The following is a 24,034-nucleotide window of genomic DNA, read 5'->3' on the forward strand; positions in this document are numbered from 1 at the left end:
GAAGCAATTCGTTAAAGTTTGCAGGACTGGGAAAGGTAAACCCGTTCATGCAGTGTGTGATGCCTCAGATAAAGAGGAAGACGAGCTGTTTATTGATGCAGTAGGACAGAGCAACCCTCTGACACTGAACAAGCCTTTGTAAACCTATCAATAGGAAAGCAAGGTGTAAAGCTTAAGTTTTAAATTACGTTCATAGACACGCTTCCGCTAAATATTCGCAGGCAAATCCACAACTTAATACCGAGAATGCCTGTTAAACATCTTGGATTCATGAGTACCGATTTGGGTGGTGATCACTTCGATGAATGAAGCCTGTTATCTTTACAACGGTTGACAACGAGGATGAGATGGTCAGGGATAGACTAGACAAACACGGAATGTAACTTGAGCACAACACTTCCTCCAAATACTAACCTGATTGAAAGAAATAATGATAATCAAATCCTTGACAGCAACACTCATAACCCAAAACAATTACATTGACAATCATGTTACATTATTTTTAAAATGTTTTCTTTTTCATAACTTCTTTAACACACTACTTCTCCGCTGCAAAGCACGGGTATCTTGCTAGTATATATATAATATGTATGCAGAAAGTTGTGTGTAACTTATGTTCTATAATCCAGAATGAGTAGAAGGTAACAGGCGCACACACACACACACACACTCACTCTCTAGGGGTGGCCAACTCCGATCCTGAAAACCCATAGTGGCTACAGGTTTTCACTCTAACCATTTTCTTAATTACTGACTAGTGTTTACCACTGACTAATTTTATTTATTTGCTGTTTAAGGCCTTGGACCTTTTTTAATCAAGACTGCACAACGTTTGTCCTGGAAGGCCACAGTGGCTTCTGGTTTTTGTTCCACCCCATTTGCTTAATGAGAAATCATTCATTGCTGATGAACTTATTGCTCAAGTGACATTTTTCGGCTTCATTTCAGTTGACTCGCTTGTTAAGATTTTGAACTCTTAATTGCTTATTTCAGTCTTAAACTACTGTATTGTTTTCACTGCTCATTATTAGGAATAAGATGCAAATGACAAAGGAACCGGCAGTTCTATGTAGCTTGTTTCTATTTCCACCTTTGTATATTCATCATTCACTAATTTGGTTTAATAAAGTACTTGGAAGGAAACTGAATATAAAGTGAAGAACTAAAAATTGCTCCTCTTTAGGCTGCAGATCACTTGGATGTTGCCTGTATCATTAAAAAAAAAAATATATATAATTTAAGAATGAACATGACATGATGGAGTTAAAACACTTCCAAGCTATGAACTGTTATTGGTGTGGACTGGCTTCTAATTGAACAAGTAGTTTGGAACAAAAACCTGCAGTGACTGCAACTCTCCAGGATATGAGTTGGCCACCCCCGCCATTATATTATATCTATAGCACCATGGCAAAAGTATTGAGCCCACAATCTTTGTGATTCTCAACTTGTGGATTTGATTGATTTTAAAAATCACTTTTCACAGGGCTGCCCAAAAAGTGCAAATTATAAAACCCATTTATAAAAACTGAAATGTCTGCGTTCTGCAATGAGCTAGAGAGCAGCAAATTTGTGTGCGTTTCTTCAAGGTTTTGTGTAAGTGGCAAGAGAGGTGAGGGGCTGGTTAGTGTCTTAACCTGTTTCCACTATTTCGATTGTAGATAGTTTCTTCTGATATTCCTGCTGTCAATCTGCTCATCGCCATTGGTTCCATCATCATGGTTCTTGGATTCCTTGGCTGCTGTGGAGCAATCCGAGAAAGTCGCTGCATGCTGCTGTTGGTATGTATTAATGCTGCTCAACTCTAACTGATTCACACTTTGGCTCTCTTAAGTTGCACCTTCTGCGAAACTGCATCAGTGAGGGAAAGACATTGGAGTCTTTGAAATTCTTTGTTTTATACAGTTAGATCGTCTTTGGAGCTTCTATTGAGAGCTCGCAGTGACAGCTTCCAAATGCAATTCCACATTTGAAACCCACTCCAGACCTTCTACCTGTTTAATAGTTAATGAAATAATGCGTTACCAGTTCCCACCTGGCTATGGAACAGATTGTCAGTCAAATGTCCAATAAACTTTTGAGCCCCTGGAAGTGGGGGTGGGGGGGTTATGCAAAACAAATAACTGTCATTGCTAAACCACTCATATTTTTAGTAAACCCCTTAAGTTAAAGCTGAAAGTCTCTACTTCAATCACATAAGTGCTTTATTTCAAATCCATTGTCGTGGTGTACAGAGACAATTATGAAAATTTTCACTGTCCAAATACATATGGACTTAAGTGTATGTGGGTTAATCCAACATGCTTGGCCAATTCTCAGACATTCTTGCAAATTCAGTGGGTGGGAAAATGAAATGTGGCTTGTATGGAGGAGCACCAATGAAGTGAACCCATCTGCAGTGTGAGCTTGAAGGTCTTGCAAGACTGCCCCCTGAGCTCTACTGTTTGTGGCCAATTATCTCATGAAGATGTTTTACTTCAGAAGAGTGCTTTAATGAGTATTTTGCTTGAGATGTAATTCTCATTTTGGCTCCTCCTAATGCCGTAATAGACGCGTGTCCAGGTGATGTATAAGGAAGCCTTGCCAAATTTTGAATGCTGTGCTAATTGGGACAGCATTGCTATTAGCTAAACAAATGAGCCTGTTGGACTAACTGGCCTCTTATTTGTCAAATTTCTTGTTTATTTTGGACAAAGTGCCAGATGTTTTTTGTTTTCCCTTCACTTCATACATATTTACTTCATGTGTGTATGTGTATATGGACATAATTTTTATTTGTTTCCCTTTAGTTTTTCATTGGATTGCTGCTGATCTTCTTGCTGCTGGTTGCTGCAGGGATTGTTGGCATTGTGTACAAATCCAAGGTAAGTCTTCATTTCCCTTCACTGCAGTTGTAACGTGGTGATGCTCATATTCTGGTGTATTTTCGGACCTCCTGACACTTTGAAACACAAGCTTGCTCTGGATTGAATTGCTTTAGAGTTTTGTCAAGAACCTTTAGAACAGCCTACCACTGAGCACTCTTTGTGTGACTTTGGTCCTGTGATCTCAGTACAGAGCTGAAGTATTGGTGCTGGAACAAAAATTTATTTAAATAAATGTAAGTTCAATCAAGATGAAGAGATGTCTGTTTTAGACTTAAAATATTATATACAGTATTCTGGGGTCACTCTGCAGAAGGTTCTATATATATTTATATATTCAATAGATCTAAAAGAGAGCTGCAAGTGAAATCTACATTCTGTTTGAGCCATTCTGGCTAAACAAAGATTGCTACCCTTACACAGACATTTCTGTAGATAAGAGAGACCGTTGGCAAGAAATAAATCATCCAATAGATGGCTAAAAGTTACTAAAAAGTAAAGTGCACAACTTCTCACATGATGCCATGTTTTAGGGGGGGCTAAAGGAAATATTTTGTTCTGCTATTTAACGTATATATATATATATATATATATATATATATATATATATATATATATATATATATATATATATATATATATATATATATATATATATATATATATATATATATATATATATATATAATCTCAATTAAGCATTTATCACCTCAAATGTGATCCCTTGCTATGCTTATGCCCTGAACCATTTTAATAGATTTCCCCTCCGCCCCTCCAATTACTGCCACCTTCAAGCTTAGCCCACCACCTCGCCATCCCCACTACATCAACAACTAACTGCCATGTCTAGTGGAATGGCCAGTGACCAGTCCACCTCTAACCATCTGTGTAGACGGTCTATAACTGAAGACCAGGTAAGAAGACAACTGATGAAGCTACACACAGGAAATGGTTCTGAACCAAATGGAGTCCGTTCTTGAGGCTTATGCTCGCTAGCCTTGTGGTGTCCTCTGTCACTTCTTCAGTCTGTCTCTAAGGCTTCAGCAAGCGCCAGTTTTCTGTGGAAAACATTTTTCATTGTTCTTGTTCCAAAGAAGGCAGGTGCCTTGTCACCTAGTGACTATAGACCAGTGGCACTTGTAACTTGCATTGTGAAGACTTTTCAGAGATTTGTCCTGGACTATCTAGGTGTTTTTGTGGTAGACCGCTTGAACCCACTGCAGTTTACTTAAGGGCAAAGATTGGAGCAGAAGATGCAATTATCTCTTCTGCACAAGATTTATTCTTACCTGGACAAAACTGGCACTCCTTTAAGGACTGAGTTTTTCTCATTTCAACAGGGCCTTCAGTATCACTCCGCCATTCCTGTTAAGGGGTAAACTATGCAGATATGTGGATGAGCCTATTGTGTCCTAGATAATGGACTATCTGTGAGGGATACCACTGTTTGTGAGACTCAACTCAATCTCTGATATTGATATGAGCAACACTGGAGCACCATAAGGAACTGTCCTGTCTCCTTTTTCTCTTCACTTTGTACATCTCAGACTATAAATATAACCGCTCATGTCACTTGCAAAAATTGAGATTATTCTGCACTTATGGGGGGCTTAGAGTATAGGAGTTGGGTGGAAAGGTTTGTTTTAGTGCAAAGAGAATTGTCTGCATCTTAACATTAATAACCAGTTCTTAGGTTTTTTTTACAACTTTCACCACACTAGAGAACCTCTGTCCAGTCACTATTCAAGTAGTGGATATAGAGGCGGTCTGCTCCTACAGGTACTTGGGGGTCCAGGTCCAATGACGGGTTGGACTGCTTTCAGAACATAAGAGGAACTATATAAGAGGGCAGAGCAGGTTTTTTTTTTCTTCTTCTTAGAAAGAGACATCCTTCAAATCTATAACTGTGTGATGGCCATTGTTCTGTACTGTGCTGTGCTGGTAACATCCCTTCAAGAGATGCCTACTAAATCAATAAGCTAAATAAAAGGGCAAGGTCGGTTATGAGATGCACTCTGAACCCCCTGAAGGTCATAGCAAAGGAGAGAATTGAAACAAAACTGAGTGCCATTATGAGAGGATGCTGCACATCCTTTGTGACACTAACACTGAAGGCTTTTGGCAAACAAATTTATTCAGAAGTGTGCCAAGGTTTGATTTGAATAGCTTTATTGTCATTGCACAAGTACAACAAAATTGGATGCCATCTTATCCATGCAAAACAGCAACAAATCAGCACTACAAAAATATAGAAATATGATTGATTTTATAAGAGATTCTAAAAGTGGAAACGCAAAACACAACATATTACACAACAAGACATAATCATATTTCTGCTGGTATGTATTGCATGATTTGTTCCCTTTAAAGTTTCACAGTGTGAGCATCATTGTGAAACGTGATGGGGGTTCCTTTTATACCAACAGCAATATGTCTGCATAACGCCTCACTGGGAGTGCCAAGTCAGGTGTGCTTTTTATCTTTATCCCCCTTTGTAGTCATTCTGGTGTGTGCGTTCAGATCTTTTTGTGTGTTTATGCATTCATCTATTTATATATTTCAACAGCTTCGGCAAAAAGCCAAATTTCCCTTTGGGGGGAAAAGTTCCGTCTAAAGTGTTTCAGAGTTTAAGATTCCTTTCTCCAGTAATGCAGACTCGCATGCATTAAGTATATTTCCCTTTCCTTCCTTTTTTTATCTAAACATTTATAAGGAAATGTTAATCCTTGCAGGACGTGCTTTTCAAAAACTTCTATAAGAGTTTTTTTCATGGTTTGTTAGACAGATCATTCTTTATCGAGTGAAGTTTCTCAAGGTCTGGCTGCCCTTTTCAGTTCGTCTGTGTTGCACATTGTGTGATGCCAGCTGCTCTAAATTGAGGAAAAGTGCTTGTTGTGAACTTCATTTTTCTGTTTAAGATGAAAAGTCAAGCAAAATGACGCCTTTTATTGGCTAACTAAAAAGATTACAATGAGAAACTTTCAATAGCTAAAGACCTGTCCTTCACAAGTTATTTAAATTACAGTAATACCAATAACCAGAAATACAAATGCATGTACATTCCCTGGCTCTACCCTATTATGATGATGCAACCAGTATAGTCTTGGAGCCAAAGTACAAAGTGGCAATGTACTTCCTTGTTCAATTTATTTTGTCAAACGAAGGAAGTGGTGATGTTTTGTCCAGGTTGCTTCAGTGTCCGTGGAGGGTTTCTGTGACATGCATGGAAGAATGCTGTGTGCACGTTATTTAGTAGTATAGCTTAAAGGTTGGGTCTGCATATCTGTGTCTTTGCTCCTATGTTTCTCTCTCTTTTGTTCACACCTTGTAAACTGCAGCATGTAGCCTGTAACCACACTCTTGAAGTTTCACACACACACCTTGTTCCTGTTTTTCTAGCAAAAAAATGTCTGCTTAGAGTCTTTCAGTCAATCTTTCTTCAGATGCATTTGTGTGTTCATACACGTGTGCTTTTCAATTAAATATTGGAGGCAAAAATAAGTACTTAAATGTGAGTAAGATCTATGAGCCTGTCACTAAAGCATTTTGGGGATATTCTCAGAAGAAGTAGTATTCCTTGTTTGTCACTGACATAAAAGGCATCAACCTCCTGAAACGAGCAGACCAACAGAGCTGCCTGACTCGAGTCAAGTAAACTTGATCACAAAAACCTGCAATCCAATTGGCTCTCCAACGGAGCTTCTAAATCATCAAGGTCTGCAGCTAGACCCATTTCAAAATTGGAGTAAACTCTTCATGTCATGCGATAGGTTTTGGTTTATTTCTGTATTTATGTGTGAACTCGTAGAAGAGTATAGACAACGTATCCTTACCTCAAACAATAGTACTGGGAATATGAGAAAAACTTTCAGACCTCTTGTCACAGTCCTGCACTGGAAGTATGGCATGTGTTCCATTATCAAAACTGAGGACGTATTCAGCAAGTTAGGCTTTTATTTTCTAGTGGTGCTTCACACCCCCATGTCTTCGTTGTAAAATTGCTGGACTTTGAAACAATTTTTGTTGTGTGTGTATACAGGTGCATCTCAATAAATTACAATATCGTAAAGTTTATTTCATTAATTCAATTCAAAAAGTGAAACTCCTATAGATTCACTACACAGAGTGATATATTTCAAGCATTTTCATTTTGCTGATTATGGCCTACAGGTAATAAAAACTCAAAATTCAGTATCTCGGAAAATTAGAATATTGTGAAAAAATTCAATATTGTAGACTCCTGGGGACTTGTGAACAATGCGTACGCACAAAAATGTTGCGTAAGAACGTTTACGCGTTCAAATCATGATGTATAGAACCTAAACTTGGTGTAAAGCCATGCACATTTCCACGGTACCTCATACCCTGGCGTACGCAAGTTCTCCGCTCGGTTTTGCAGACTGTTACCCAGCGTCAAAGCAATGCTACTGTTCCTTTGTGGTTATCCTTTTTCAGATCCACATCCTGACGTGGCTTTATACATACACTGAAATTAACTGCATATTGTTTATTAGTTTAATGCATCTGATTGTAATTAACCAGTAACAATATAATGGTCCACGGAAAGGTCAAATTTTAAATACAATAGCTGCTTCTTCTCAGCAATGCTGTCTGTTGAACTGCTCTCACACGGCAAACACTTCAGAGCCTTTCCTGTAGGACCTCGCGTAGAGTTTCATCCCAAGAACTATAAACGCACTCAAGCAAGTGCTCCTTGTAGAATTATTTCCCTGTAAACTTGCACTACAGTTATAATAATGCACAACCTGAGCCAATTTATAAGGCGTGTATTTACATATGATAATATTATTTTTAAGATGAAATGCAGCAAAATGTTATACAGATAAAACTAACTTCATTTAAATCTATATTAGAGCCAACACAGGGTGCAAGGTAGGAAACCAACCCCAGGCATTGCGCCAGCCCACCGCAGTAATCTATATTATTAATAATTAAACATGCCAGGACACGGTGCCGCAGTGCTAGCTAGGAGCTTGTGCTCCGTTCATGGTTTGTTCCTGCCTCGCGCTGTATTCTTTCTTGTGCTGACACCACACTGGAAGGATAAATGGATAGAATAATTAAACACATACTATGAAGATATTTCAATGTCCCTTAAAAGTTATGAAGAATCGGCATTTTAAGCTTACAGAACTGATTGTATGGCGATTGGTAACTTGGAGAAAGAAAAGTAAGGACAGGAATTAGGGGTTAGTACATTTTTAAAGAGACAGTACTTCTGTAATAAAGTATTTCATTGAAGGTCGCGCATGGTGCAGCAAGCATCTTGAGTGAGACATGAACAATCACTGCGCCACCGTGTTCCCATGTTTAATAACAAGATTGAACTCCTATCGTCCTGAAAATGTCATGTATACATCTGAGCATGTTAATTATTCAGAGAGCTGTAATATTACACATGTAATGGATTCTGTGTTCTGTCGGAGGAAGAGAAAGCCCGGAAGCACGCAGTGATTCTCTCACACAGAGCACATAGGAGATCAAATACAAAACAAAGCTTTTAACGTGCTACTTTAGTTACGATGGGATTTGAGAAACTAGTAAATTAAACGATTTTAAGATATGATGATCAACTTTAATGACAAAATAAACTACGTGATTAAAGTAGAAATTTCAAGATTAAAGTTGACATTTCGTGCTTTTTTTCCCCCCACTGTGTGCCTATTTTTTTTTTCTCTGTACCCTAATAAGCTTTCATATGACATTCAGACATTGGGCTACGACTTGCCTTTTCACGGCGACTTTGATATGTGACGTTTTTTATTTCAGGCACTGTGCGACTTTGAACTTGAGCTTTTGAGTTTCTCTGTCACTCGGTCAGCTTCCTTTTATTGATTATACTACTGTTTAAACCAACAAATAGTGGTTTTTCTTTGCCTCCACTTGGTATTCGCTGAAATTCTTACTTTCCACGGTGCTTTTCACGGAAAGCTGCGCTTAAGAGCTGTTTATATTGATTTGCATATTCAAAGAGGCATAATTCTGGGACGAGACGGGGTGAGACAGCAGGCGTGTGCACGTGCGTTACTTTTCACGCTGACCGGGATTTATGTAGCGGAAGAACGTGGAAGTTTGCATATGCACAGATTTGTGCATCTGGATTTTTCTGTGCTATACATGAGGCCCCTGGTGTCCCACTCACTCCACTTGGCTATTAACCCAAAACACCTGCAAAGATGTCCTGAGCCTTTAAATGGTCTCTGTCTGGTTCAGTAGGCCACACAATCATGGGGAAGACTGCTGACTTGACAGTTGTCCAGAAGACGGTCATTGACACCCTCCACAAGGAAGGGAAGCTACAGAAGGTCATTGCTAAAGAAGCTGGATGTTCACAGAGTGCTGTATCCAAGCATATTAAGGGAAAGAAAAAATGTGACAGCAGATAAAGGTGCACAAGAAACTGGGATAACCTCAGCCTTGAGAGGATTGTGAAGCACAGTCCACTGAAGAATTTGGGCAAGATTCATAAGGAGTGGACTGTAGCTGGAGTCAGTGCTTCAAGATCCACCACCACACAGACATGTGTATCCGGGACATAGGCTAAAACTGTCACAGCATTCCCTGTGTCAAGCCACTCTTGAACCAGAGACGACGTTGAAAGAGTCTTACCTGGGCTAAGAAGAAAACAGACTGGACTGTTGCTCAGTAGTCCAAAGTTCTCTTTTTCAGATGAAAGTAAATGTCATCTACTGGTGTTGGTCCACTGTGTTTTATAAAGTCAGCACAGCCATCTACCAGGAAATTTTGGAGCACTTCATGCTTCCATCTTCTGACAAGCTTTATGGAGATGCTGATTTCTTTTTCTGCCACGACTTGTCACCTGGCCACACTGCCAAAAATACCAATACCTGGTTTAATGACCATGGCATCACTGTGCTTGATTGGCCAGCAAACTCGCCTGAGTTAAACCCCATAGAGAATCAATAAGGTATTGTATGATCAAGAGGAAGACGAGAGACATCACAGTCAACAATGCAGATGAGCTGAAAGCAGCTATCAAAGCATCCTGGACTTCCATAACAGCTAAGCAGTGCCACAGGCTGATCACCTCCATGCCACCCTGCATTGGTGCATTAATTCAAGCAAAAGAAGCCCCAACCAAGTATTGAGTGCGTACACGGACATACTTTTCAGTAGGCCAACATTTTCTGTGTTTAAAAAATATTATGTAATATTCTAACTTTCTGAGATACAGAATTTTGAGTTTACTTGTAGACCATAATCGGCAAAATGAAAATAAACACTTCAAATCTATCACTCTGTGTGTAATGAATCTATATAATATGAGTTTCACTTTTTTTTTAATTGAATTGCTGAAATTAACTTTTCAATGATGATCTAATTTATTGAAATGCACCTGTATACCATGTTTTGTCAAGGAATAACTTCAACTTGGAAAAACGCCTAACTCGTTTTTAAGAACTGGGCTTACAAAATGAAGATTAAGCCTGATACCATTAAGTGTTTGTTTGGGGACAGGTGATATCCACTGAAGGGTGCTGACTGTGCAGCACCTGCCTCTGACAATACTGGCACAATTGGTTACTAAATCAAGCAAGTGATACTAAATGGTGAAAGCTAATCATTTAAAGTCGGAGAATCATTTTCTCCTCTCTTTATTCTTCTACCTCTTGTTTTATCTGAAGCATTTTTTTTTTTTCTCCTTCTCAGGTTGAAGACGGTGTGAAGGAAGCTTTGAAGGGCTATGTTCCAATAACCAGCCAGACCGAGGATATCCAGAATGCTATGAACAGCTTACAAAGCGAGGTAAGGTTGACTTGGTCTTCCACTTATAAAATGTATTGTAACCAAAACCGTAATTATATCTAAATAAATTGACTTAATGGCTTTGTTTAGTTCACACTATAATGTGTAGATACATTTCTGAGAAATTATGGACAGACAGAATCCTGGCAGTGTGCTCTAGTTATTCCTGGAGCTGCCTATGGTGTTGGAGTTTAACTCTTAATGTTACCAGTTTGTTTCTTGCTGTGACTCTGTATGACCCTGAGGAGGTCTCTTATCCTGCTTGCGCTCCAGCAGTAAATATGTGAACAGCTCTGATGTATGTTGAACTTGCCTTGGATAAATACAGCGGTCAAATATAATTTTGAGTGTGTACAGCCATTTTAAAAGTGTTCCTATTGCTGTCTGGAATTGCTGTTTAATTTTTCTGTGCAGTAGAATCCTTACATACTACATTAAAACTCAATCACATATTGGTGCCCTTGTTTTGGCACTGTGCACCCTCATATGGGGTATAAAGGTAGGAGTTGTTATCCATATGGTTTTATGTGTTTTTTCTTGTTTGCTTTTTTTCCTCAAGGCAAAGTGCTGTGGAATTTTCAATGGTGCTAGTGACTGGGGAAACGCTGTTCCCGATTCTTGTAAGTGCCAACTGCCTAACAACTGTACTACGTCGGGTACAACCACCGTTTATAAACTGGTAAGTTTCACATTTTCTCCTCTTAATTTATGTAAAATCTTGGATACTTACTAGTACTGTTATGTGTACACCATAGTACTATGGGATAGCACAAGGAGCTTATGTTGTGTTGTCTCGTTGAGTCAAACTTATCAGTAGTACTTGGCAATTGGATTTTATGTGCCTCGAATTGAATGCATTTTTGAACATTTATACTCCTGAATATTTGGCACACTTTTAGAATTCATTGGTGTCACCCCTGGCTACAGGGTGATCCTAAACGGAACCACATTGGGGTGCCCCAGCTGTCCCTTTCTGAATCCACTAGATTAGAATCTCTTGTATATTCATTGTTCAAATTAAATCTGTTATAAATAAAGGTGCACACATCATAGACTTATTCATAACTTTTTTTTGTTTACTTTATAAATGAAGGCCTTATTATGGTCCAGGGTATCAGTGTGCTGTTACTCATTACTAGATATAGCCAACAGTATTGATTGTGACATGTGATACAACATTACTACTACACGTGTTTAATAAACTTTTACTTCATGTAGTAAGTACTGGGTCAAAATGAAGCTAAATATTTAGATACCAGTAACGGCGCACTGCACAATAACATGCAGTGAATACACTTGACTTGATTATACTCTGTTGACCCTTGACCTTCGTTGACCATATATGTGTATGCAATTTCAGGTGTGCAGGTCAAATGGTTTGGGAGCTGCAAGTGATTGTAAACATTACACACAACCATGCAGTGAATACACGTGATTTGACTTTACTCAGTTGACCTTTGACATCAGAGGTCAATCACTCCAAGTGGACAGTAGAGGTCACATAATATGTATACCAAATATAAATTAAATACAGTAGATCAATAGGTGAAATGGTTTGGGAGCTACAGTGTTAAATGTAAACACTCGTGTGTCTTGGCGACAAATAACCTCATGATAAACGAGGTTTCTAGTAAATACTCTATCACTTCCCTCTGTAGCCCTAGGCTCATATAATATAATATCCCCCTTAATAATTACTGGTTGTTGTTGGTTTTTTTTTTAAAAACAGTTTTACGTGGTTTCCGGAGGCTTTAGAGCTCTGGGTGGTGTTCATGCGAGAACCTGTTGGACGCAAGGACAGGAAGGGGTGGGTAAAGGTGGTTGTGAGTGGCGAGACGGAAGCGAACTAGCGGAGTTAGTCTGCGAAGAGGCACCGGATACTTTGAGTAGTGCTCCAGGTGACCAAAGGAAAGCCTGGCAGCTCCTCGGGCAAGGAGGAAAAACAGCAAGTTTCACCCCATTTTGGACGGACTAGGTCCATTTCGTTTGCAGCGTTTTGCCGTGAGCCTGCCTGCCTGCCTGCAGTGCAACTCCATTTTTCCACAGTTTGGAAGAGCTGTGTTTGGACAATATTCACTCCGCTAATTTGTGAGAACTGTGACCTTTTATGTTGGCACGTTACAGTGAATGAGCCTTAACGTTTCTGGCCACCACATTCACGAGCGTCAACCAGGCCTACGAGGGGAGTTTGTTAATATTTTATTTTGGTGGCCGCTGGCTTGTGTGTGTGTCTGTGGGCCCCTAAAGTTGAGGTTTTAGTGATTTAAGTTTGCTCATGTTATAGGTTTGGTTATTGTGTTCTTTAACAGTGGGATGTTTTAAGTGCTGGTAAAAGCAAACATTTAAAAGTACATTTGTAAGGTTTAAGTGCACTGCTTGAACCTATAGGTATTTGTTGTAAAGGGTAAATATACTGCAATTTGTGAGTTTTCTAATTTCTGTAATCTATTTGTGGGAATTTTGATTCGCCTTCACTATATGCAGTTATATACATATATACACACACACACACACACACTATTATATTATATTATATTATATTATATATTATATATATATCTATCTATCTCTATATATCTGTCTCTTTCGATAGATATCGATAGATATCTCACATCACACACTAGACATTAAGCACGTTACAATAACTTGACCTTGACCTCATTCTGTTTCTTGTCTTAATTTTTTTTTTTTGTCAAAAATATTTTTTTCAAGCCTAAAGTAAAATAATAAAAATAAAATAGACACGTACATGACAATACAGTAAGTATAATTAATATTGCTTTAGTGTAAAACTATTGTGTAACAATCTGTAAGACACAATATCTGAAGAAGATATTTAGGTAAAATTTTCAATTTTTTTACCTCATTAAAAATTTTTCTGTACAATTTCATTATAGACCACATTTCTTGTAAATATTCTGTCTGAGTTTGGCAACAGTTTGCCTTGTTCAGGAATCTGTACAACCTTGACAACAACATCTGGAAAACTTCTAACTCTTGATAATCTATACTAATAAAAGGCAAAGCCCTCACTGACTCACTCACTCACTCACTGACTCACTCATCACTAATTCTCCAACTTCCCGTGTAGGTAGAAGGCTGAAATTTGGCAGGCTCATTCCTTACAGCTTACTTACAAAAGTTGGGCAGGTTTCATTTCGAAATTCTACGCGTAATGGTCATAACTGGAAGGTATTTTTCTCCATTTACTGTAATGGAGTTGAGTTTGAAAGCCCGGGGGGGGCAGAGTTTCATGTGACATCATCACGCCTCCCACGTAATCACGTGAACTGACTGTCAACGCAGTGCGTAGAAAACCAGGAAGACGTCCAAAAAGTGCTGAAGAAAACATGCATTATATAATTGAGAAGGCAGTGAAACAATAAGCGAGCGACAGACATATACAACCATATTCATGAGTGCTGCTACTTCAGAAACAAAGCAAAATGTAAACCTAAACTTTAAGTTCATAGACAGGCTGCTGCTGGCATTTGTCATGCCCACGGATAATGCAGGATACAAGTTTAATGAGAGGACGCAGGATATAAACGAGAGTTTTGATCACTTGGTAACTTAAAATTAAGTTAAAATTGCACGTGAAGGGCTGTGCTTATACAAACTTCGAGAGACTGTGTTTGTGGGGGATTGACAGTTAAGGCGGCTGGGGGAGTCGCATCATCTGCGCAGCTACCGCACGCAGTGTTACGGAAGCAACTTTGTGACACTGCCACCAAATACTCACAGAAAAACAAGTTAATACACACGCTGTCTCTACAGTTTCTCCACACTGAATCCTCCAGGCACTACTTACAAAAGGTTACATTGACAATCGTGTTACGTTATTTTTAAAATGTTTCCTTTTCTTTTTACTTCTCCACTGCCAAGCGCAGGTATTTAGCTATTTTTACAACTTAGTCAAATTGTTATTTTGGGAACATATTTGTATTGTGAATTGTTTAACAAGTTACTAATTGTGAAACAGCAGGCAGCTTATTACTAGGGAGTAGGTATTAGTTAAGGGAATCTATCCCATAAAACACATATTTAAAAGTAATGGGGTTTCCATAAATCAGTTTAGGGAAATAGAGTTTGTGAACTTAGGGCGCTATCCTTTGGGTAAAGTGTAAAGAAAGCGCTACACCTCAATCCACTTCCCCTGCGATTGTGAATCTAGGATTTTTACCTTTACCTCTTGTGATCGTCGGACAACTGTACTGTACTTTTCAATAGTACATGTCCGAAAAACAGGTTCTTGTTTGTTGTCATAGCAAAAGCAAGTTTTATGGGCAATTGTTTGTCTTCTCAGCTTAATGGAAAATCAGTATCCTTGCTAATCAAATCTATCCTTGGTATAAGCACAACATCGACTATACTCGAGCCAGTAATAATCTCCACCTCCATTACATTGGGTTTTAGATCTCTAACAATAAGTAGTGTTCCATCGCACAAACTTCATTTACTATTTAAATTCCGCACTAACGTAATAATAGCTCTGATCTTCAATTTTAGAGTATGTGGAGCAAAGGGTATTCAAAAACTCAACAGGAAAGTTATCTCCATCATTGTCAGTTTTTGTATTGAGTACAAATTTTGTACAAATTATTTTGTATTGCTCAAGTGTATTACAATGTTGCCTGACATTTTATTAAGAACATCCTCGTTTAATCGATCGACTTTAGAATTTTTAGGGCATAAAATTGCCTTTCTAGTATTAATAACAGATGGTTAGGAATAACACTATCTCCAAAGATTTCAGTTACTAACGAACCATGACATAAATACTCATTTGGTATTTCTATAATATATTCATCAAAGTCACAATCATTGGTAAGATTTCAGTTTCAAAGCTTCATTAGCCATTCAGTAAACTGTGGATCAACTGATCTCATGTTATTTTTTGTAGTGAGCCTTTTGAAGTCTTTGAAAAACTTATTGTCATGCAGATTTGCTTGTAGGATTGCTTGTTTTGCTCCATGTTTAACTATAATGAGGCACTGGTGAAAATCACCTCCCATCAGCAAAACCTTACAAAAGGAATATTTTTCATTGCTGTTTCCCGTAGCATTCTTTCAATCGAATTTAGAGCAAGTCCAAATTCAAGGTTATAGTTGAAGTTGTATTTTCTGTACTAATAAAAGGCAAAGTCCTCACTGACTGACTCATTGCTAATTCTCCAACTTCCCGTGTAGGTAGAAGGCTGAAATTTGGCAGGCTCATTCCTTAAAGCTTGCTTACAAAAGTTAGGCAGGTTTCATTTGGAAATTCTACATGTAACGGTCATAACTGGAACCTACTTACGTACATGTATATGGCCATAGCCTGCAGCTCGGTCACCGTGTGAGGCGGAGTTGCGTCCCTCATTATCACGCCTCCCACGTAATTGAGTACCTGCCCATATAAGGCCGTCCGTCAGCAGCAATCCAATAGACACGCTGCCGCTAAATATTCACAGGTGAAGTACTGTGCTTATGCAAACAAAGATGAGATGGTCAGGGATAGACTAGTCTACAATATTCGGACCAAGTCCATACTGAGAATGGGAAGTTCTCCCTCCAATAAATAAATTAGCTGCAATTCCAGTCGCGGCAGCAGGAAGAACAATTTAATTTCTTCCTCTAATGTAATGCATCAGCATCTTATACAAATAAGTCTTACCACTTCCCCCAGGACCATCCAAATAATAGCATTTTGCATTGTTCTCGTTAGACATGGCTCTGACTATTTCGTCAAATGCTAATCTTCGCTCTTGATTTAATGTTTTATCATTTGTTCTGCTGCTGTTTGTTCAATTTCACCATTACATACAACCCTAGTCAAGGCGGAAAGACTTCTAGGAGAATCAGGCAAATTAAAATTCAAATTACTCTCTTGGCCATGACTTCAAAAAATATCATGCTTCTCCTTAAGGGCATACATTACACATTGCGTACATTCACTATCTCCATTATGTAATGGCATGCAAAAATCTTCAGTCATATGTATCTTAAACTTTTCCCACAGCTTCTCTGGTTCAGTTGGTTTTCCAAACAGACAAATATATGCAAGCAAATCTCTTATCTGTCTTGGCATATTAAACACAACTGCATCAGTTAGTGTGTTTTCCCACACTGTGTCATCTATGAGAAGCCCCCGTTGCATTGCAGCTTCCCGGAAACTGGAACTTATAGCTTAATTAAATGACTTCAGGTAATTGTAACTTGTCGCGCCTTTAACATGCAGTAACAGAAGACGCAAAAAATATCTTTCAGCTTCTCTTATGCTTACTGTATACATTCTTCCAATTACTTCCAATGTCTACCTTTCTGCCTCTTCTGCCACTTAGTTTTTTTTGGTTCCACATATAATGTTTTGGAATATCAATGTAGTTACATTTTCGTGAGGAGGGATCCTTTTCTATTGAGTTTAAACCAAGCCATGAGTTTAGTGTTTTTGGTTTCGGATCGTGTAACAGCAATTTCCAAATTCCCAGCATCGTCTGGATTAAAGTAAACAGGTTGCTGATTGGGCAAATTAACTGGAAGTCGTTCTATAGTATGAGATTGACCATGCATTTTCATACAGCGTAGTCTCTAGCTAGCTTTTGGGGCACTCATGTAGCGTGAGTAAACAAATGTCTATCTCATCGTGCGTTAAGATGTTTGTGGATGTCTCTCATTTACTTCCACACTCACACAGTCATGGCCTTTATAAACATACTTACAGATATTTGACACTAACAATCGGAACATATTTCAATGTTTATATGACAACCCATTTTTAAGTTTAAAGTATAATTTGTGAGTTATCGATTACTCTGCCATTTATTAAAGCCAATGTGCTTGCTTGTCTTCTATATATAGGATATTTGTCAATATTTTCGCAAAGTGTGTTCTTGAAATGAGAGGGGACTGGGCAGTCTAATGGTCTGGAATCCCTACAGATTTTTTTTTTTTTTCTCCAGCTGTCAGGAGTTTTTTTTTTTGTTTTTTTTGTTTTTTCTGTCCACCCTGGCCATTGGACCTTACTCTTATTCTATGTTAATTAATGTTGACTTATTTAATTTTCTTACTGTGTCTTTTTATTTTTCTATTCATTATGTAAAGCACTTTGAGATACTTTTTGTATGAAAATGTGCTATATAAATAAATGTTGTTGGTGCATTTTCCATTTAACATGCATGGACTATTCAGATTTTCTTTTCCACATGGTCGATGTACCATGTAGCTTGTGAGGACTTTCCACAGTCGTGGATTTTTTTCTATATCGGGTATTTCAGCACATACAATTTTGTCAATGTCGTCTTCTGTATTAGGTTTTTGGTCTTTTCCAAGAATGAGTAAAATATGCTCATGTGGAAGTCCTCATTTCTGAAATTCAATGACATGCACATGCATCCACTAATCCAAAGGCATGATTCTTAATTAAATCATCAAGCAAAGTTTTTTTTTTAATTTTGTTAACTCTTGCTACTAAATCAGGTTCAACTTTTTGGCCGTGTTGCAAGTTTTCCTTTATTTCTATCCATTCAGGGTTACATGTCATTGTTATAAACAGATCTGGCTTTCCGTATTTAGTTACAATGCATATATCATCTTGGTATCTTTGTACCATCTGCCTTGGACTACCTTCAAAACTTGAAGGAAGTATACAAGTCTTACCTGGTAATAAGCTTTCATTTTCCCTTTTGGTTGCCAAATAATCTTGAAGTACATTTTACTGGTCAACTTTTTATTTTGGCCAATTCATTCTGATATAATTCAGGCGATTTGCTTTGGTCTTTACATAAGTATCCACTATATATTGCTGTCAGTTTTCCAGCATTATGAATAGGGTTAAACCTTTCAGCAAGCCAGTAACAATCTTTGAGTAATGCGTTGTATGATTTTTGCTTCTTGAAATCTGTTCCCCATCCCTCTTCCCCATTTGGAAATAGTAAAGGGTAGGTCATTGGATCTAAATTTTGGGTTGAGGATATTTATTCTTTTGGTCACAGCGTGATCATTTACGGTTGGTCTAGTATAGATCAGTAAATCTCTTTCAAATGGCGGCTCTGTCTTCATTAGCAAATATAATGGCAATTTCATTAGCAGTTGCATTGTCAAATCTTCGAGGATCTTTTTCATTCCTGTTTTATTGTCATTACAACATTTGTTAGGGGTTGTCCTATTCTTTGGGACTCTAATGGCTTCTCTTTCTTGAGCAGCTCTTTTCTCGACCCTAGCGCCCCACTTCCTCTCCTTTTTTCAGCATCTCTTCTCGTTTAAACTGATCAAATCAGTGTTTTGTGTTGCAATTACTTAGTACGTTTTCTTTCATTTTTCACTTAAGCTGGCACTTAAATCATTCTTAAGGCAGATTTAAGATATGAAGAGGTAGGCGAAGTGACGGTGATGGTGGTAGGAATGAGAACGGAACCTGTATGCATGCGCGGCACAGCTGTTGGCCGCAGCCAGGAGTTGATTCTTCAATAAAATAAAAATCGGAGGTCAATCATTACCCTGCAAGCGGATAGTAAACGTCACGTAGTATATGTGTACCAAATTTCAGGTCAATAGTGAAACGGATTGCGAGCTACAGGTGATTTTAAAATCCTGGACAGATAAACTAACAGCTACAGCAGCGTATTATATAGAAAGTTTTTTTTTTTTTTTTTAATATATATGTGAATATATCCCCTATGCTTCTGAATTCATCTAATTTATTTTGTTCTTGGCTATCGGCACATATAACAATAAGCAATTGCTGATTTTAGTTCATTTTAGCTACCAATAAAATAAACCAACAGTTAAAGATAATCTAAGATGAGAGCAATTTTTGGATGTCAAAACTTCTTGCATCGTGCTTTTGTTCAATTTAGTTAGTAACTAAATGGTAAACGAGCAGAGCCTGTGATGGTAAAATTTACAAAAATGTCCTCTGTTGGTAAATGAAGTGCTCAGAGTATTAACGTCGTTATCCTTTAACGTATAGTGGTTTTGAGGTCTTAATGGTGCAAATAATCCCCAACCATGTAAAAGGTACTGTAACATCAGATAGCATCCGTTTAATAGTTTTAATATTGACTGTTTCACACAATGCTACTCCATTTGTTGCTCTAGCAAAACCTTATCTTTAGCGTCTTGGCTATTTATGTAACATTAGCTAGCTTACTGGAAGTTAGACAAATTTAGATTTCTAAATTGCAAAACAGGCTGCTGCTTCATACTTCATGTTCTGCACTCCTGACTGGTTTTGACTTGTACAGCGTGATGTGTTTATAGGAAGGGGCTGCTCTAGGCTTAGTTTTAGTTAACTTGCTTATTACAAGTCAGAATTTTAAGTTGCCTGTTTTCAGTGTTAAATGGTTGCATTTAAGTTTTAATTGTCGGCTTTCTTATCCTGTCCTAGGTTGTTAATGAGGTGCAAATGTCAAAGTCCATTAGCTTGCCAATGAAAATCTTCCATTTTAAACCTGTGTAAATGCACCTCGGAAGTAGCAGAGTTAATGCATAATTTTGGGGGGGGAAAAAAGATAAGGGAAGGACCAGGAGGTAAAAGTTTTTTAAATTGTTTAACTTTCTGTAACTCCTGGTCTATAAGAATTTCTTAGTGTAAATGAGTCAAGTGGCCTGTGGTTTCTTTGGACAGTACCAAGGCTTCACTTTGTGTGCAGTTCCTCCAGTGTGCCCTGAGGCTTCCATCTAGTGGGACACCCGACCCTATGCGATATGTACTGGGGTCATCTTTACTAGCTGCTCAAACACTCTTTCAATAACATTGTTACAGTGTCATGTCCCAGACTCCTGTTAAAACCTCTTGCTTTGCATTTGGACCTGCTGAATGATTATGTATAAAAGTGATTTGTATACCCTCTTTGAGACTAATTTGTGTTTGGGTATAGCTAGGTCCTCTGTGAGATCACTTTTTAAAACTGAGCTGCAGCTTGCATCAGGGCCCCTCATCTGCCTGATGTTTTATCACAACCCCCATCTTTCTATTTGAAACCTACAAATGGCTTAAAAATCTGAGAAAAATAAGGTGCATCAGTCTGAGGAGGGTTCAGAACATTTATAAGGTGTCAAAACTTGGAGTAGGAAGGTGAAATTGGACACTCCCAAATTCCTCCTGTTCTGTAGAATTAGACATGCTGGTTGCTAAAGTTCAATCATTGGTAAGTTAGACTGTTGAGATGAAGCCATTGCCTATAGAACCTCCCTGGAGGAACATGCTTTAGATTGGCATACCTCTCCAACTAGTCGGTTGAGGGCTTGGTGATTGGTTCAGTGGTAGCTTGTCTTCCTTAAACCCGCACAATCCATTACGCACTGAATCATTTCTATCAAGACCTTTTGAACGTATCTTCACTTATGTAACTAGTGTCTGTATTCACTGCAGTGAATCTGAATATCCAGACAGGACTTCCATGACCAGTCGCTCGAGGGCAAATGCACAGTGTGGGGAGTGTAAATTCAGCTTAATACATTCCTAGTCCATGTCAAAGTGTTTTAGGAGTGTCATTCCTATAGGTTCGGAAGATGTGTGAGATATACATGGCTTTCTATGTACGGATTTGATGAAGCACATATTTCAATTTCCATTTTTCTAATAAAACTACCAAAGTGCACTTATCAGTCCTGTGAATAGGAAAAGAGAGGAGAAATTTAACAGACCAAACGCTCCAATAACTGAGTTTGGCTGACCACTTGCTATCCATAGCACTGAATGATGTGTTGATCTGGACACATAATGTTAAAATGAATTTGTTAAAGTAGGGTTTCTATAATATAAGTAAAGAGAATAGGGTGACTGCTAATGATAGTTTTAAGTCCATTTGGTGCTATGGTGGCAAATAAGAGTTTAGGCCAGTGGTTCTCAACCTGTGGGACGGGCCCCCCTAGGGGGGCGCGAAGTAACAAAAAGGGGGGTGCGCAGATGTGAAAAAAAGAAAGCAAGAATCAAAAATATAAAAATCTGTTGAAACCAAAACAAATTAACTTAAACTACATTCTGATACTAGAACAATAAATATAGAGTTAGATAAATGTCGATAAAAGTTAAGTAGGTATAATAAAATATGCATCTACATTTCAAAAAGGGGGGCGCGATTAAAACTGTTATGAAAACTCGGGTCGCAAATACAGGTTTAGAAACGCTGGTTTAGGCTGTAGTGTGGAAACACAACACTAATAAATGTAAGAGGAGAGACCTATGAGCTTGTAACGGAAAAACAGATAAAAAATCTTACAGTTGGAAACCAAAAACGAGAAGGAAAAGACAGGATAATGGTCTCAAAACATGGGAACCAAGGTGCTAGGAATGTTTAGAGCAGAATAGGTTACAGGAGGCCATAGGGGCAAGTTCTATGGCAAAACATTTGCAGGGCAGTCATATAAAAGTAAACCACACTGGTTGAGGGGAAGATTTTTTGGAAACCAGAGAGTGAACCTTTAATTCTGTGATAATGAGGGAGCAGAAGGAGGGTTGAGGGTCCAAGTTTAGAGTGGACAGTAGAAATGTCGTTGAGGACTGTTACGGGAAGGCCACAGTATACCACATGTTCTTTGGGCTGAGCTGAAGGAAGAAGAAAAGATTTGAAGGGGACAGAAAATTTATGAAAGTGGAGAGTGTAAGGCGAGAGCCCCGTGTTACTCACCTAATGCCTTCAGACCCAGGTATGCACAAAGAGTTGGAGCAGAAGTAAACTTAAAGGCCTCCTTGTAAAAGTGGCAGTGCCAAGTGGGACAGGGACATGTGTGCCTCTATATATGGTACTATCTCCTGAGAGCTTAAGAGATTAAAGAGCCATATTTGTAGAGTTTAAATGTAAGAGGGGAGAAGCCGAAAGTGTGGAGCTGGAATGCATTAAGTTGCACTAAGTAGGAATCTAAGATGGGTGATGGAGGACAAAATTAACCAGAAGCAGAGCAGATGGAAAGTAAACATCCAGATGCTTTAACTTTCACCTTTTTATGAATGGTATTAGTAAATTTGGATGATCTGGACTGGTGTAATTAAAGTCTACACAGTTAGTTCACAAGTTTACATAGCCCTGGTAGAATTCTTGTAAGATGCTCACCACATTAAGAAAATGAGCAATCATAAGGTTTAGCATTTAATTGTACTTAGATTCAAATGTTTTATCATTGCAGAACTGTACATTATACAATTCAAAGTAACTGACATTTCATATACATACCTTATGTTCACTAGAAAGTGATACTTAGTCTCTGCACATTTAAAGCTTGTTTTATATACTGTACACTAATTGAAATCCCAAAGTCCTAACTTAAGCTTTGGCTTGCTGACATGTTCAAAAACAGCTATAAAGTTGTGAACAACACTTCCGGCCCAGCCCCCCCCCAAAAAAAAATAGTTACTTCAGCCCCAGCAAATTCACAAGTGTTTCTGCTAGCAAACTGTTTACCATCCAAATTTCAATGCTTCTGTAATCTCCTGTGTTATCTTGTTTCCTTTGGATTGCGGAGGTGGCATGGTGTAACATTAAGATTAGTTTCATTTTGTTATCTAATCTGAGGTGTTTGTTCTGAAAGACGCTACACAGAGTGATGAATTGACCTGTTTCATTTTACTTTCCTTTGACAGACCTGTGGAGACTACATCATTCAACAAATGCAGAACAACATGATAATCGTCTTGGGTGTTGCTTTTGGACTGGCCATCCTCATGGTAGGAATGCCTGGATTGATTCATTTTGTGGGTTGGGGATTTGCTGTCTCTTGTCATCTAAGGCATATAATAAACTTTCCTTCTAATCTGAAAAGTGGCAAAAATTATTTTGCTGATGTGATGTTCTTCCGGTCTCTGGGAAGCATGCTGACTAGTCTCCCCAAACTGAAAAGTCTAACCTCACATTCAATATGCCATTTCATAACTGGGGGTGCAGGCATTTTAGGCACTTCATTTTAGTCTGGCTTCTATGCATTTTTAAACATAATGGTGGTGCTGTGTATCACTCTGGAAACAAATCAAGAACTTTAACGACTGTGTCGGTTACACAATATGCCTTATTTTGAATGTCTGTTCATTTTTGAAAATCCTGTAGTTTCATGTTTTGTTTAGAGAAATGGCATACCTGCCCACCCTTCTCCCTTAAAGTACCACTCCTCCTCTTTTTTTTTTTTTGTCCAAGATGGCAGACAGTAGCAGAACTTGCAGCACTCTCAAATTGTCTTCCTCACGTTTTTTAGCACAGGATGACTCCTACCACCCTAAAAAGAGTCCTTTGTGCAGCACATGAGACATTAAGTCTCTTCTGTTGCATTTTATGTACACTTCCCAGGAAATGGTCTGTGAAGTACTGAGTAATATGAAAGGCTGCTCTTGAGGGGCACAGTCTTAGTTCTGCTTCATGGTGCCCAGTAATACAAAGTGAATACAAATCAAAAAGTTTGGGAACCCCTCTT

General features: G+C 38.4%; 1 protein-coding gene across 1 annotated transcript in view; it reads left to right on the plus strand.

Annotated features, from left to right (window-relative positions):
- LOC120534611 (tetraspanin-8-like) overlaps positions 1–23,537 on the plus strand; it is a 48,278-nt gene extending 24,741 nt beyond the window's left edge. The window contains exons 3-7 of the mRNA XM_039762200.1: positions 1,662–1,781; positions 2,790–2,864; positions 10,557–10,652; positions 11,212–11,331; positions 23,214–23,537. Coding sequence (XP_039618134.1) covers positions 1,662–1,781; positions 2,790–2,864; positions 10,557–10,652; positions 11,212–11,331; positions 23,214–23,537 — 735 coding nt within the window. The remainder of the gene's footprint in view (positions 1–1,661; positions 1,782–2,789; positions 2,865–10,556; positions 10,653–11,211; positions 11,332–23,213) is intronic.
- Positions 23,538–24,034: the final 497 nt, after the last annotated feature.

Source organism: Polypterus senegalus, chromosome 8, assembly GCF_016835505.1.
Source record: "Polypterus senegalus isolate Bchr_013 chromosome 8, ASM1683550v1, whole genome shotgun sequence".
NCBI lineage: Eukaryota > Metazoa > Chordata > Cladistia > Polypteriformes > Polypteridae > Polypterus > Polypterus senegalus.